At 40.6% G+C, this 16203-nt stretch overlaps 2 protein-coding genes across 3 annotated transcripts; one reads left to right on the top strand and one right to left on the bottom strand.

Annotated features, from left to right (window-relative positions):
* The first annotated feature begins 252 nt into the window (after positions 1-252).
* Positions 253-9895, top strand: amn1 (antagonist of mitotic exit network 1 homolog (S. cerevisiae)). The gene is made up of 4 exons (XM_031870635.1): positions 253-478; positions 4039-8440; positions 8934-8993; positions 9099-9895. Exons 2-4 carry the CDS (start codon positions 4081-4083, stop codon positions 9221-9223), a joined length of 4545 nt encoding a protein of 1514 aa, XP_031726495.1. The 5' UTR covers positions 253-478; positions 4039-4080; the 3' UTR covers positions 9224-9895.
* Positions 9896-14375: 4480 nt separating this feature from the next.
* etfbkmt (electron transfer flavoprotein subunit beta lysine methyltransferase) lies at positions 14376-15993 on the bottom strand. 2 transcript variants are annotated; one of them, XM_031869268.1, is made up of 3 exons: positions 15531-15993; positions 15320-15450; positions 14376-15167 (listed from the first exon to the last, which is right to left on the bottom strand). In XM_031869268.1, the coding sequence occupies exons 1-3, from the start codon at positions 15812-15814 to the stop codon at positions 14818-14820; spliced, it is 765 nt and encodes a 254-aa protein (XP_031725128.1). In that variant the 5' UTR covers positions 15815-15993; the 3' UTR covers positions 14376-14817. The 2 variants fall into 2 exon arrangements, with proteins under 2 accessions (XP_031725128.1, XP_031725136.1); XM_031869276.1 differs by having other exon boundaries at positions 14376-15074.
* Positions 15994-16203: the final 210 nt, after the last annotated feature.

Below are 16203 nucleotides of genomic sequence, written 5' to 3'. Positions count from 1 at the left end.
AGGATATGAGAACAGGAAAATGGGAACGAAAAGCGAAAACATTTCCCCGGAAAAGGTTGTTATGACATCTGACAAAGAGGTAGAATTCCTCAGCGTTGAAGTCATGCCTTTCACTCTTCAGGAACTCCTGCTGGAGGGCTTCCAGATACAATCCACTGGCCCCGCCCCCATTCCAACCCGCCTCTGCACACAAGAAGGCCGGCTTTCATCAGTGTGCAGCTGTGGTGGATGGGAGGGTCCTCCTCTTGCAGGTTACGTAACACATCAGTGTTAAACGGAGGTGAGGCGTAAAAAACGGTTGAGTCGCAACAGTCTGGATGCATGTCGTTATGTTCGTCGAAAGCAACTGGGAGGATTTCTCTGTCCTCCGCTTGGCTTGTTAATTTTTGAAAGTAATGAAAGAGAGAAAAGAGAGAGCAGCGTCACTGCACGGATCTCCGAATGTTACGAACGTCCACGTTGAAGTCTGACCCTAAAAGTAAGTTAGCCAACAGCTCAATTGTACGGCATGTTAGCATTGTTTTTGGGCAGTGTAGAGAGCCACAACAGGCCGGTATATATATCGACGTGTGTGTGTGTGTGTGTGAGGAGATGATATTGATGCATTGCAGTGACTCGTAAAGACATTTTTATTTAAGTTATTTTACGTTAAAACCGCCTGTTGTTGCTACACTGTTAGCGCGTTCCACATTAGCAACCGATGCAGTTTCCCTGATTTATGTATCATTTAAGTAAATGACTTGCATGCTTGTCAGTGATTCCACAATTTCACGACTTCTATAATGACCAACGTTACGAGTTTCAGATCTGTGACTCGAATGGATGAGCAGCTTGCTGAGTGTAACCAAAGGGTCGCTCACGTAGAGTAACTATATGTGTAGTACTCTGCTGAAGTAGTACTGTAGAAGTAGTCCTCAAAATAACTACTTGAGTAAGGGAACAAAGGTATTTGATTAGAATAAATGCTTCACTGTCTAACGTGATGAAACATGCAACCCCCCCGTGTTCCGGTACAGTCCACGCGGTCACTCGTTAACGTTAAACCGTAACACCGGCGGATCTGGTTGCAGGTTGTTTGTTTTAACTCAAAGTAGAATGAGGATGATACTGATGAGGCCAAAGAGCTCCAGGAAGAGGATGTTGTGTGTGCAGCGCAGCTTGACGCAGGGCTGAGATGTGAGTGGAGCTGGGCCTGGATAAAGGTGGAGGTCTAAACAGACGTCAGTACTGTCACAGTATTTTAAATGCATTGATAAGGCAGGGTATGCTAACTGCAGCCTCTGCTCTAATGAGATAAAGTACAGCAACAAGGGCTCACGTGCTATGACTGGAATTATTTCAACTCCACTAGAGTGTAATCACTGTGGTGGGAAATTATTTTGCCAGCTGTTGAGTCTTTTTAAGGTGAAATGAAGAATGTTGTGAAACAGCACTTGTCTTTTAAATGATTTATTCTTGCAAGAAGAGGCACAGTTCTACATAGGCCACAAATAGTGTCTAGAAGTCACACAGAGTTACATAGAGAGTGGGGTGCTGTGGAACACTGTACTCCAGGCCGTGGCAGTAAGATAAGTGCTTTATCTTGCTAACCACAGACTCGCACATGTATACATTTTATCCTTAAGGCATAGAACATTTGTATATAAGTGCTTGTTATTCGACAGCAAGAAGAGAATGCGTGTGCAGGCAGTCAGCTGCTGCATGGATCACAAGTTATTTAATGCAAGCTTGTGATAGTTTGAACAATAAGTTATAAAACAGTTTACTTATAAGATTTCCATTACATCACAAATCACATTGGGTTTATACTCCAAGTACACCAATAAGTAAATCAATAAAATCGCATAGGTGTCTGTTATTTACAAAAGTAAATGTAAAGAGTGTCAACCTATAGATAAGTGTAGTTTTGATCATTCATCACATCCAAGTCTCCAATCGCAGGAAGACGATTAGAGAAGTGGCCGAATCGGTCTCTTATCTATCTGAGGTATACTCATTGTGATGTGATGTTTTATCACCGATTTACTTTTTCACTTGAGGAAGACCATCTGTGGCTCAAATGTTTTATCACTCATGTCCACGTGAAATAAAAGCAGTCCGTCTTTTTCTTTACTTTTGTCTCTCTAAATTCTCACTTTAATATTTACATTATGGCAGGAATAGCAATAGCCTAGTTTTGAAGCACGACATACTGTGTTTAGGATATTAAACATATTAGCTTTGATACAACAGACACACTCGCTCTCTGCACGGGTTTCGGATGTACTGACTTAAGACCACTTTTCACTGTTGCAGCCCGCTGCACATCCTGCTGTTCGTTTGCAGCTCATCCTGTATTTGAAAGTGAAACTGTTAACGTTAGGGCCCGTTCACTTGTTTAAAAATGTGTGTGTGTGTGTGTGTTGGCAACTGTACAGCTTTCATCCCCTCCCACTGAGGCTTCAGCCATGCTGGTTTTAAGTGAGTCGTGGAGACACGGCTGGAGTAGGATAATCCATGTCCATCAGACCTGGGACCAGCCAAAGCTATTGGCTCTTTGCATGATTGCCTGGAAAGTAGATGAGATCATGACAAAAAACTGTGATCAGCAGCCTTCAGAGGACATAACAGGAAGTCGCAGAGATGGTTACATCCTGTTAGATCCGATCTGTAGGCTACCTGTAGTTTGTGTAAATAAAGCAAAGAAAAGGGGAGGAGACAAATATAACTTTGCGTTCCATTTATTAATTAAAGAACTTCAAGAACACTTAAAGCAAAGAACTTTGGGCTGTAGTCTTCCATAAAAACCACAATATTTAAGATATTTATTTTCACAAAGATGAGAATATCTACATTGTGTGGGGAAAAGGTAGCGCCAGATTTGTGTCTGTGGGACTCTCACAGCGGTGGTGTGTCTGCAGCCCCGGACTTTGAATCTCCACTCTGCCGTGATGAGCTGTCAGTCTTTTATTTTCATGGAGGCCTGGAACGATCTTCATACTGAAGTGGCTGCGTGAGGTGATTTTGTAGCGTGGCTGAAAAACTTCAACCAAATTTTGAAATCCTTTTTGTTCTCTGAGGTTATCGTTGCTCATATGTGCATCACATTAGAGCATGTGCAAATTGCTGTGAGTGTGAATGTTTGTTGCTCCTGAGGAACAACTGTCACCATAGATGACAGCCTCTGCCACCAGTTTGTGTGTGAATAGTTGAATGCTAACTTCTTGTTGAAAAGCTCTTTGAGTGGTCACTAAGACTAGAAAGCGCTTTATAAATGCAGTCAATTTACAACTCCCCTAGGTTTGGTTCTCCAAAAGACAAACTATACACGCATAACCATAAACACAATAGTACTCATTCAGAGCTAATGTACATTTGACTGCTATGAATAATTACACCTTTTCCTCTCTTGGGATAAATTGGGGGTGACAAATGTACAAAAACATTTTTTTGCCACCTGTGGAGTGCGGCACCTGGGGGGGAGGGTAGTACTGAAAATAATGCAGACATATTTTAAATATATTTATCATTATTTTTATTTATGCACACACACACACGGGTTGTCAAGGCAAAATCATGATTTTGAATAGCCCCTTGGTACACTTCAATTATGTTTAATTCATTCACAACGTTCCGTATCGCACACATGCTTGTAATCCATTATCCATTTACAATAATAATATTATTCCACAACTTTATACCCAGAGATGCTTGTTCATGATTATAGTTTTGGTTACTTAAGCTATGCTTTAATTGGTTTCAGTGAGTCATAATTCTATTGTTAGTTGTCAGAGTTGCTACATGACATTCTGTGAGGAAAGTGTAGAAGACTCAGTGGTTTTTGATGGGAATAGCATTACATTATTGCATCGTTTGGCCAGGTGCTAGCAGAAGGAGCCCGCTAACATAATGTCTTTACAAACACGAGTCATGACCCTCGCAGCTTAAAAACAAAAAACAGGACTGTGCAACCACCTGATTGATCTTTTATGATGTAAGATTGTGTACTAAACATTTTGCCACAGCTGTTTTGACAACTTTCATATTTTTGTCTTTCAGGAACGTTGCCTCCTTCACCTTTCACATCAACGGAGGACAATTATGTCTTTTGCATGGATCAATGGACAGTACCAACAGGTTGGACTACCTTCACAATCTACACAGGCTGCTTCTCAGTTTAGCCATGACACAATGAGGAATCAACAAACTGGTACTGCAAATACGTCAAACCAGTATATGACGGCACAAACAGGAGTCCGACCCCCACAAATTGCTAAATTCACTCACCACTATGGAGCAAACTCTAAAATACAGCCATCAAATTGGCAGACCTCAGCAGTTCCTCATCAGGTAGTTTCTTTTCAGCAGACAGCTGGAGGGAACAATTATCTGCAACACTCGCCTACTAATTTGCAAAGTGGAAACCCTAGTTTGCAGGCCACTTATGGACTTCAGCTACATTTTCATCAGAACTCTGCGCAGAATTCATCGACCCAGAGTCCACCCAACGTGACGCTAGCAAACATTGTATACTCACAGCAAGACATCGCGGCAAATTGGAACCAATCAGTTGGAGTTCATGGAAAACAACCAGTAAGGACACAGAATGCTAATATTGTGTCTGATCGCCATCATTGTAGGGATCAGAATAGTTACAACATAAATGGAGAGTCGATTAAACCTGTTCCTTCAACAGCTACCTCGCCTCAAGATGGAGAGGTGGCTTACATTGGCACATTGTGGCCTGCTGCTGCACACCAGAGACCGACTGCTCAGAATGACAATCGCAGACAAAACGGTACTCCGCATGGCTTCACCCCACCAAGTTATAATGAGGCTATCGCTCAGTCTTTCAGAAACGACAGCAAAACAACAAACTCATCATCAAGTGGACACAATTTTTGCGTTTCCAGCACGGGTCACATTTCTCCACAGTACTCAACACATACCAATGGGGGAGAGGCCACCTCTTCCATTAACTCAAATTCATATAACGGGCAGTATGAACCCAACCTTTCCTTGTCAAAGCCAAATGATTCTCCCTTAACTCCTGCTGTTGGTGCACTACAGGAAATGCTCAGATGCCAAAATATCGCAAGAATAGAGGACTATCTACGTACGCCGTTCACTGCTGGCTCAGATGGCCGACCTCAAGTGTATATTCGTTCACCTTCCGGACGAAAGCAAAATATGCAACCTGTGATGTCAACTGTCACTGAAATATGTAATGCAAATGCTGCCCAGTCCACACCACAAAATTCTGGACATTCTTTGCCTAAAACAGCTCACAGCGTAAATGTGCCACCTCAGCAAAGCGGTGTAACAAATGTCTTCGCAACACGAGATGGAATTGGATATGTAAGTCAGGCAGCATTTTTTCCTGAAAACATGAGATCTTTAAGTGATGCACCTCAACTGATGAGGTTGCTTGATGGCATTACACCACGGAGAAATGAGAAACAATCGTCTGTAGCAAACAATTGTGAAAGGCTTGAAATGCTATCAGTGAAGGCAAATGACTGCTCCCTTCACTCATCTCCTGCTTGCAGAGCTGTTGCTGTTGTGCAACCACTGTCACAGAAAAGCTACCAGGTCGCCAGCAAACAGACCAGTTCTAACCCCATCAGTCAGTTGTCTGAGGCCACCGCAACAGATGAATCTTTGAGTAACCCTGAGAAATTATTTATGTCACCAAAAAACCAGCAGATTGGGTCTCTGAAAGTGGGACCTTATCTTCACCCAGAAAACCCAAACCAAATGAGGTCCAACAAATATGCAAATTGGCATTTAGCAGCATCCAATGATGGTACTTTTGTGTCATCGTCCTCTTCCGCTGGGCCCCAAGACTTGCTGCAAAAACAGTTGTGTACAGTTGAAGCAAGATCTAAAGTGGATATTGACACTCGAGTACACCAGCGTGTTGCACCAACTGCTCAACAATCAGTAGCCTTCAAAGTGCCAGTGAGCCAAAATGGTGATAAGGACAAAAGTGAGATGCCAATAGATACAAAGAGGGTTTTAGAGCTTTCCTCAGTCCCAACAACACCATGGACACCAGTCGCATTAACTAAGTACATACAGGATACTGAAAAAGCTCAGATGGAGTTAAAGGATTTTACAATGTGTGGTGCTATATACAAATTATTGACCATGTTTTGGGATGGCGACCCTGAAAGCTTGAAATATGCACTCAAGACAGGAATGTACAATACTTTAATGGCTGATGTAAAACAATTCTGCAACGAACATGTAACGCTAAAGTCTGAAATTCTGTCACAGGTTAAGAGCTGCTTTGGGAAGCATCTCAAAAGCTACCATGTCCTCAAAGATAAGGAAGTTTATTCAGAATTGCCCTACAAGTCATCATGGTTGAATGTCAATGAGCAGCTTGATGACATCGACAAAGAGTTTGACTTCCCGCAATCTCTGAAGCATCATCTTCTTCGGCTCAAGAGTGACAGTCAGCCAGATCAGGTCGAGACAGACGACAGCATTTCTGCACAAAGTGTAAATGAGGTGTCAAACAAGATGTTGTCATCAACGGAGCTTAAACAAGTTGACCCAAGTGAAGAAAAACACGACGACTCTGTTGAAGCAACGGAGCTTAAACAAGTTGACCCAAGTGAAGAAAAACACGACTCCTCTGTTGAAGCAACTTCAACACAAACTGCCTCTCCTAATAAAACGGAGAGCGCTGATTCCAGTGACCCATACTCATTTAAAATCCAAGTTTTTCCTCCAGAAGATGCCAAAGTTATCTTTGAGCAAGCACAAAGCAACCTGCCAAGTATGGACATGGACTATCAGCCAGAAAGAGCCTTGAATAGCACTGTGGAGGGTGAGCTACCTAAGGTTATCGATGCCACATTGAGTAACTCAAAACTGGAGAACAAGACATTCTGTCCAATAGAAGAGGTTTGCTGCATTGAAATGTGGAAGGAAACTATTTTGGGGACAAACCCATCATCTCTGAGTAAATGCCAATGCAATATCGAGCAAAGTCATAAAGATATCACTGCAAAGACCCTTGACAAGGAAGTGATGGCAGTACAGGAGAAAGATACGTTCAGGTCTGACAGTAAATTCCACTCTGCTACAGAAGGAGAAAATCAAACGAAGGGTGGGGAGAGCGTCAACACATTTCATTGGCCTGAGATATTCAATGTATTCAGTTACAACTTTGACTTTCCTGAAGATGATGACCCACATTCTGACAATGACCCAAAGAACATTGACCAGATAAGCATAAATAGTAGCCAGTCAAGCATCATATTCATAAGTGATGACGAAGAACATCTGCCCAGCAGTGAAAGTGAAATTCTCAACCAAATGCCAGACTTTGAAAATGATTCTGAACAAGCTACGGTGAAATTGACAGAAAGTGGTCAGTCAGGCAGTTCAGGCCAGAAAGAGACCAATAAAATCTCCAGAAATGACACTGAAATTCAGTCAGAACCTGAAGTTGAATGTGTACCGGATCAGTTGAAATCTACAGGAAATATGCAGCCATGTACTTCGGGTGGAAGTGACAAAAAAACTGTGGCCAGCCAGACGACAGACCTCGATGAAAATTTGGGACAAGTTCAATTGACGTCTACGAATGTGGCTGAGTCATCATTGAAAACTGAAGAAGAACAAACTCAAATTAGTGCGACAGGTGTCCGCCAGAAAACTTGGAGTGGTAAACGAAAGAGATCAAGTTGTCCTGATAGATTTTTACCAGTCTTGAAGAAACCAAAGAAATGCAAATCCCTTGTTGATGTGAACTCCAAGCCTATCCTGGAGAGTGCTTCAAAATGTGGCACGGTTTGTGTTCATGCAACTGATGGCAAACCTTCAGCCTCGAACTGTAGAACTGTAGAACTGGTTCTGTTTGGCTCAACACAAGACAAGTGTGTTTTACTTGGCAGTAGAACGAACCATATCTCCCCTCCAGAGGCTGCCTCTGATGCAGAACTAAGGCCTCCAAAAGTTCTCACTGTGAATATCAGTCCCTTGAAGAGAGAGCACAGTTTTAATGGTCTAACATGGAAATATTCAGTCAAACGGCTTTGCAAAAAATGGAAGATTCGTTTTCCACCAGCTAAAATCAGGCCTGGAAGCAAACTAAAAGCACAGAAGTGTACTTTTGCCTCTTCAGCTAAGTGGAGTCACAAGAAAGCTGGTACGATTGGCCCTGCCGAAACTGAAGAGCTGCCAGTTTCCTCTGAAATGAGGATCTTAAGAAGAAAAACTAAGCGCTGCACGAGTCTTAGTTGGAGAAGGTCACTCACTGAAGAACTCGAATGTGAAGAGGAGAAGACGGAGAAACGCACCGTCATGCTCAACCAGCCTGCTGATCAGGAGAGAAATAACGATGAAAATGGAAGAAATGCCAACGATGCCCTGAAGTTCACCGTCTTACCCGTTTCCTTTAACTTTGGATCCAATGGGATAAAGGAAACCAAGGATCCTGTTCCAGGTAAATCCTAATATTGAGATTAAAGTGGTGCTACAGCAATTTCAGTATTCCACCTTTCAGAAAGTTGGGGAACTTGTGTGGTCAAAATTGAATGCAGCAGAGGCTGAGATTTACATGTTAGTTAGCTCCAAGAACACTTCAGTCTACACTTCACACAATGCATCTCGATGGCGTCTTTTGCTAGTAAAGACCAAAAGGGGAGCGGCTAGATTAAATCACATTAACATACATCTCAAAATATTTGGGATTACATTTTCCTCCACAAAGTAAAGCCACAATGTTGTCAGTGGTGAGCAGAAAAATAGTTTTTTTTTTTTTTTTTTTTTTTTTTTTTTAAATGTCGCAAAAGGCAATATGTTCCACTGCTTTATCCAGATAAGTGAGCCCAGAAATCTTGAAATTGTACCTTGTAAAAGGGGATTCCTGTCCATAATTCAAGTGATTGTGTATTCTGTAATGCTTTGTTTTAAAGAAATACGTATTTCTTTTTCAGGAAAGCCTGATCTTGTTGAAGGAAAGGACAACAGCCACAACAAAGCTGTCATGGAAAGAGGTAATGAATACAACTAGAATTTATAAATTAATTATTGTTTTGTGTTTCTTTATTATTTGGACTGATTACAGTTTTTTATAACTTTATAAATGTACTGCTCCGTAGGTTCATGGTATCCAATTGCTGAGAACGAGCGATCATTTTCCCCTGCCACCCCCAAGACCTACAGCCTCTTCCATATGTTTCAGAAGAAATACATGAAGACGATTCAGCCAAATGTGGATAAATAACATGACGGATGGAAGTTTGTTGGCAATTTCATTTGATAAATTTGCCTCCAAGATTGTTACAGAATCTTTGTATTTTTGTACTGTACATTCAAGGACCCAATGGAAGTTTCCAGTTTTGCCAACAGTTACTAAGGCATAAGGGTCACGTGTTCTCATTGGTTTGTACATAAAATTGTCATTTGTTTACATGACTGTAAAAGCTTTCAAGTCTTCCTCTTCAGATACAATTCCTAAGGTCTCACAATATTTTACCTGAAAATGTAACTTTTTGAAATGCTGTTTATACTATATATATATTTCCACGTAAATATTTTTCTACAATATTTTCATCTCGGACATATATATATATATATATATTTTTTTTTTATAACAAAAGGTGTCTCGAATTGGAGGTTGTACGTCTGCTCATGCATGAGGTAATGGTTATGTTAAGAGTGCTGACAACATTAGTTTAAAGAAAGTGAGTGAATTCAGCAGCAAGTACCCAGAAAGGTGGACATTTTGGTGTCTAGTTATTTCACCAACTTCAGAGACTATTCAAAGGAGGGCACTTGCAATACGGCCCATAGAAGGGGGAGCATGAACGAGGATTTAAGGATGCATGACTGAGGCTGGTCAGTTGCTCTCAAGACCAACTCATTTTTGATCTGCAGTAAATCTATTGACAACAAATTCTGAAGTCTGTCTTGTCTCTTTGTTTCTGATGTCTAACTTGTTTTATTGAAGTCTACAAAGCAGAATGTAACCCATCTGGCCCAGGGTGAGGAAAAGTTGAAGTAATGTTTCCCACCCGTTAGAAATACCTACTCCCACACACATCTGCTCCTCGGCTGGCTCGGCATCCTGTTGCACCATGCACACAATAGAGATGTGGTCTCTACAAAAGGTAAACGAGGTCAAAGCTACCAAAAGGGCACATATATTTTGCCTTGGTGATTTGAATAACATAACAGTAAAAACATTTATTAGATTATTGATATGACTATAGGTTGATACATTTTAAGACGCATACATTTTCCTTCCACACTCACATGTGACATCTGCATACTGAAAACTGTTGTGGCAATTTATAATGTTCTTTAGATATAACTTGTATTGCTTAACCCTGAACATATGCAGACGGCGCCATCCAAACTCACTGAACCCAAATAATAAATGTTATATCGAAGGTATTTTCATGTCTGGCTTGTGTCATCCTGATCTCACTACATAACCCTCTTCCATGGAGACAGCAGCACATACCGAGGCGGGGACCTTGGCCTCGGTGGATGCATCGGTGGACGGAGGAGGAGGAGCACTTTCTCGTGGTTAGACCTCCGAACCATCCATGGGGAAAGAGTTTTATCCATTTAGATGAATTATTTTAAGTGTCTGTTCAATGAATACTTAGACATTTGAGAGTTTTCTCATCACGTTTATTTCTCACAGGGAAAGATTCATTTCCACCACAAAAACGAATGTGTGAATATAGTGTGGTTTTAATGGTTTAACACATAACCCGTTTGATTTAGTAATGATTAATGGTAATGTCACTGAAATGTGCTACGAAAAAATACAATAATCCAACTATGAAAAACAGACAAATAAGGATAAGAATTATTCTCTAAAGTAAAATCTCTGTTTTCAGCACACGTCTGGGATCCTCGGCTCCACTCCATCTACCGAGTGGATGTTGTGACTCCAGCTATCTTGGGAATACGTGTGTATGTTATGATTGAGATGCTGAGCTTTTGTTCTCCTCATGCACTGTGTCCTTGATGCAGAAACACAAGAAGGGAGACAAGGCGTTACTCTCGATCCACACCCTCAGAGGGTCAGTGAACACACGGAAGAGAGTTGTGTACTGCTTTTACTCTCTGCTCCATGGAAGGTCAAGAAGCACTTAATTATCAGATGCCTGGAGTCACAATTGGGGCGCCCCACAACGGTTAACCATGAACTATCTATCTGTGACATACAGTTCCTCTTTTGATGTTTCATGTTTTTTTTACGGTGAAGCTACCATAATTTATTTGTACGGTATCTTACCGTATACTGGATTACGTTATGTGATGCTAGGATAACTGGGTTTTACGGTGATTTTACGGTATATGCCAGAATGTTACCGTTTATTTACAAGGGGTAATACAACCCAATACTTTTGCATTTAATTCCCAACAAATAAAAGAATAACAATAAACATTCAATACATCACAAAACTCACAATGTACTGCATGTTTAGAAGAAAACAAATAAAATCATAAAATCTTTAATGACCGGCTTAACTCAACTCATGAGGATAACCTCAGACCAGTAGCGCCGAGATCAAAAAGTGGCCGATGGTATGCTACTGTTCAGCGGTATGTACCTATCCCAAGAGTGGTATGCTACTGTTGTTCAGCGGTAGTTACCTATCCCTAAAGTGGTTCAGCGGTAGGTACCTATCCCTATCTCGGGTCCCTGCTCCATCTCTCTATCAGTTTGGGGGTCCTTGGCCTGAAAAACATTGAAGACCCCTGGTCTAAATGTAATATGTTGAGTTGACTTTTGAGAGAATGAGACATTTACACCCCATTTCAATGGATCTTTATATCTTAATCATAATGCAAAATATCTTAGGGAGTCTGTATTAATCAGAAACTACTATATAAGTTTAGCTGAGTGGATTTGCTGAAGTTTCACTTCTCTAGTTGACTCCTCTAGTCAAACCCTGCGAACATGTTCTCAAATTGAACTCAAATATTGACCTGCTTTCAGAAGACTTTGATTTTTCCGAAATTCTAAATTGATTGCCAACGTCAGTGTAGGAGCTAATGTAATGGTAAAATATGCACAACAACTATGTGTCCTTGCCGTGAACCCGAAACTTACGTGTGGTTGAAACTATGCAGTAATGAGGAAATTGAATGTATCGAAACTGTGGGAGGTCAGCTGAATACAACACATAAGCCCTCGTGGGTGCGACTTCCTTAAGAGATAACTTGTGTATAAAATGATGTTGAATGTTGCACTTCGTTGAAGTTTTTGCAACAGACTACTGAATAAGCTGTTGTATTCTCTTCCCTCTTGCAAGCGAATAAACGGACAAAGACAACTTTGAATCTTGTTAAGACTTTATTATTGATTTGTGAACAAAACTCTCTTCTCCCGATTAATAACATAGAAATCTTCCATAATACTATTTATTTATAATAATAATAATACATTTTATTTACATAGAGCTTTTCATAGTACTCAAAGACACTTTACATTAAAATCATCATATATAAAAGCAATACACTAAAAACATATATTATTATTTTGTTATTTAATTAATAAGTAGTATTGTTTAATTATTCTAGATGTTTGCTTATTTAGGTTAGATTGATTGTTTGATAAATTAAGATTGCCTTTTCTCTTTAATAGTCATTTGTTTAGTTATATTATTTTGTGTTGTTTAAGTATACTAGGTTTTGGGTTGGTTCGTTTGTTAGTTCTTTGGGTAAACACTGTGGGCACCTGTGGCTATATATAGGAGTAGGTAGGTAGGACCAGCATGCACCAGGGTGGGCCTATAGTTTTTTTTATCAGCACAGGAGAGACAGCGTAAGACAGGAGTTTTCTTTGTTCTTTTTGTTTGTTTGCTTGTTTTATTTGGCTTACTTAAATAAATAAGAAAAATCGGAATCCTGTATGGACAATCTACTCTTTTCTGCCTGAGTGAAATACCAACCACGGTGCATCAGTGGCCTCTGATTATTTTTTATTTTTTTTATTTTTATTAGACAAATGGCCACTACAGTCAGCTTTGAATATGACTAATCTCAAACTTTTCACTGCAGCTCTCACAGGAATTATCTGCCAACTAGAACACTTGCATACTAATACTTCTTTCATTCATGGTGCATTATTGTTCATTTATTAATTTATATTTCTAGCAGTCAAATGTTTTATTTCTTCTTTCAGTTCACACTGGCTCCTCCAGAATGGATATTTCAATATGTGTGAAGGAATTGTCTTTCTTCAGGCTAAAGGTAGCATGACACAATATTCCCCAGGCCATGTTAAGGTCATTTGAACATTTAGAAGCAGAAGGCCATAGGCTGTCCCTTTTAGAGCAATAGTTATTTTCCCTATCTGCTAGGATGACTGGTCAGTGGTCAGTGGAGCTGGGCAGTCATGGGATATGGTCTCTCATGCTTACCTGAGAGACATACAACGAGACTTAGGTTAACTACTTATATACTTCTCGCCAGGAAGTGACCTTCAATATTGGGGGGCAATACACAGTACACTTGAATCGCATATGTCTATTTTCCTTGATTAAGCTTCAATAAATGCCTCTGCTTCCTGAAAACCACAATTTATCCAGCTCTCAGATTTCCTTCACAAGCATGTTCATTCCATTAGATTGTGATTTTACTTCTTCTTAAACTAACCCTAACTGTACTTAATCCAGGCTGTTCCTGGAGTCATGATTGTTTACAATACTGCCGCAGTGAGAAAACACAATTATTTTCAGAAAATAAGATGAATATTCACAGCAGATTTCCCATTGGGTTATTTCTCACTACATTATTGTTCTCTCTTGAAGGGAACTCTACAGTCCCAGTAGTTTTAGTATCACTTACAGATAAGACTGTTACTAACGCCTCAAGGCTCTGAGTCAGAGATCAAATGTTGAATGATCAGGAATGTTGCATGGCACTATTATTATGGCTAAAAGCTTAATGTTTGTGGTAAACAAATAACAGCAGAAATCAGTTCAGTGTGCTATAGAGCCCCAAAGTCAGTAAAAAACTAAAACAATGCAGAATTCAATTATGAGATTCTTTGTTTCATAATTACATATTTACCCATGTAACATTGAACATATTGGCCACTAATTCCAAGACTTTTTTTTGTCAGCTACAGATGTATGGCTTAATGGACTTATTGCATGATTTTTCTCAAAATAATCTCAATGTCAAAAAATTTTCATTTCTGCACTTAAACATTAATTATGTAAGTTAAAAAAAACAATTACAAAATACCATAGTTTTCTGTAAGCTAACAAGTCACAGCTAAGTGACACTTAGTCTCGAAGATAACTACAAAGTAATCACACAACACCTCACACGGTCCTTGTGGGTTGTGGTGTAAATTAATGTATTTCCTCGTGAGAAATCAAAAGTATCTTAAGCTCTCTGTCTTTAAGTATTTATTACAGGATAAGATATAGAAAAATTATGAAGAGTACAAGTCATCAAACATGAGCCAACGAGTACAAACAGAGTCACAGGAATACTATTCAGCTGGATAGGGACAGAGTTCCTTCACCCGGGTAGGGTCAAGGAAGTCTGACCTCCTTCTCGGTGTTGAGGGGAGCTTTAATACACATCAAAGAGATGCACTTTGTCCCGTCCAGCTGGAGACAGCGTGTACATTCACATCAATGTTTAGTTAGCCAGTACATATGGACTATGGACATTTACCTAACATAATAAAGAACATGTGTCACAGTAATGCTGTGACACAGAAACAAGCTATAGAGAAGTGACAGAGTTCATACAATTATTTCTTCTCCGACACAGGTCAGTACATGTGACATATTTGTCACATTCAAACAAGAGAGCACATAGGATCCTCTCAGGTCCTCAGAGTTCAGGACGATAGCACCAAACACTGCTGCAGGTCAGACCATAGTTCTCCTCTCTGATGGACTCAGGCAGCTCAAACTGAGCCAGCTGACGCAAGAGTCTTCGGATGCAGTGTTCCTCAAACTGGGCTCTTCCAGGATCTCCGATCAGGACTTTGGTGCCGTGGCTGTTGATGCAGTGGTCCAGCCAGCTGTGAAGGCTGGTGGCGAGGGCCTTGTCGTAGAACATGTCACCCAGGAGGATCAGGTCAAAGCCTTTGGGTGGTGAGCCAATCATGTTGTTAGTCAGACAAACAGGCGGCTCCAGGCTGTTCAGCTCACAGTTTATGTGGGTCGCAACGGCTGCAACTGTAGCACAAACAGGTTAAAACTTTACCTTCTATTGGTGAGCTTCTTTGGGGCTCCACAGGGCCCTGTGACAATGCAGTGTCTCTGTATTTAGTGGATGTATTGCTGTTGTTGATGTAACATTGGATATCAAAATAAATATAGATGCATACCAGTGTCAATGTCATTGGCAACTACATGAGCAGCACCACATAGTTTTGCAGCGATGGCTGAGGCTCCACAACCGCTCCCCAAATCCAGAACAGTTTTACCCCGACACACTGCAGGGTTATCCAGGAGATATCTGCACAGAGGTGCCACTATAAGAGACAGCAGTACCTCACAAACATAACACATTTGTTTATTGTGGGGCTAAAATAGTACCTTGAGAGCGCCTGTCCTCCTGGCCAGTATATGGCCCAGTACGGGTCATCAAAAGGCCAGAGCTCTGGTTTTTCACTCCAAAATCTGCAGTTTGGGGTGAACAGCCTCAGTTTGAACTCTGGGGTCAAACTCTGCTCCCCCACTATCTCTGTGTTCTCTAAAATAATTCTGCGGATATACTCAGACTGACAGCTGACAGAGGAACACCTATGTATGTTTGTCTGTTTAAACGCTTTGATAAACACTTTAATATTACGAGTTTGGCGCGTTAAAAGTCCCAACATGATCACTTAGGAAACTGTTAGCTGCTTAACTAGCGTTATTGCTATAAAGTAGCCGCATAGCTGCTGTTGTGTCAGTAGCGAGTAACACCTCTATACATTACAATACTGACGGATAAGAGATCACACACTTGTGAAATCCTCGGACTGCTCCACGGAGAGTCATGGGACTATTTAAGGTTGTTTTCTACACGGATGCAAAATATTGTCGGACGTAAGTTCCATCGTCCCCCTGAAAACAAAGCACACAATCTACGTTCCGCTTAAAAAAAGGTTCCTACACAGTAACGTTATGTCACAGTGTGTTGTGCGATGCAGCGGCTTAGAGCCCAAGACAAATTCCCCGTGGGACAATTAAGTAAAGTTTATCTTATTTTATATGATGATAAATA

This window comes from Anarrhichthys ocellatus, unplaced genomic scaffold (genome assembly GCF_004355925.1).
Source record: "Anarrhichthys ocellatus isolate YVR2014 unplaced genomic scaffold, GSC_Weel_1.0 scaffold2, whole genome shotgun sequence".
Classification (NCBI taxonomy): domain Eukaryota; kingdom Metazoa; phylum Chordata; class Actinopteri; order Perciformes; family Anarhichadidae; genus Anarrhichthys; species Anarrhichthys ocellatus.
This window is presented reverse-complemented; position numbering and strand designations above follow the sequence as displayed.

Excerpts from the sequence above, each read along its gene's own strand:
- amn1 (XM_031870635.1), top strand. The coding sequence starts at position 4,081 with ATGTCTTTTGCATGGATCAATGGACAGTACCAACAGGTTGGACTACCT. Across the intron at positions 8,441-8,933 it reads AACCAAGGATCCTGTTCCAG|GAAAGCCTGATCTTGTTGAA; the intron begins GTAAATCCTAAT and ends TTTCTTTTTCAG. Across the intron at positions 8,994-9,098 it reads CAAAGCTGTCATGGAAAGAG|GTTCATGGTATCCAATTGCT; the intron begins GTAATGAATACA and ends ACTGCTCCGTAG.
- etfbkmt (XM_031869268.1), bottom strand. The coding sequence starts at position 15,814 with ATGTTGGGACTTTTAACGCGCCAAACTCGTAATATTAAAGTGTTTATC. Across the intron at positions 15,451-15,530 it reads GGAGGACAGGCGCTCTCAAG|ATATCTCCTGGATAACCCTG; the intron begins GTACTATTTTAG and ends ACCTCTGTGCAG. Across the intron at positions 15,168-15,319 it reads TGCCAATGACATTGACACTG|TTGCAGCCGTTGCGACCCAC; the intron begins GTATGCATCTAT and ends TTTGTGCTACAG.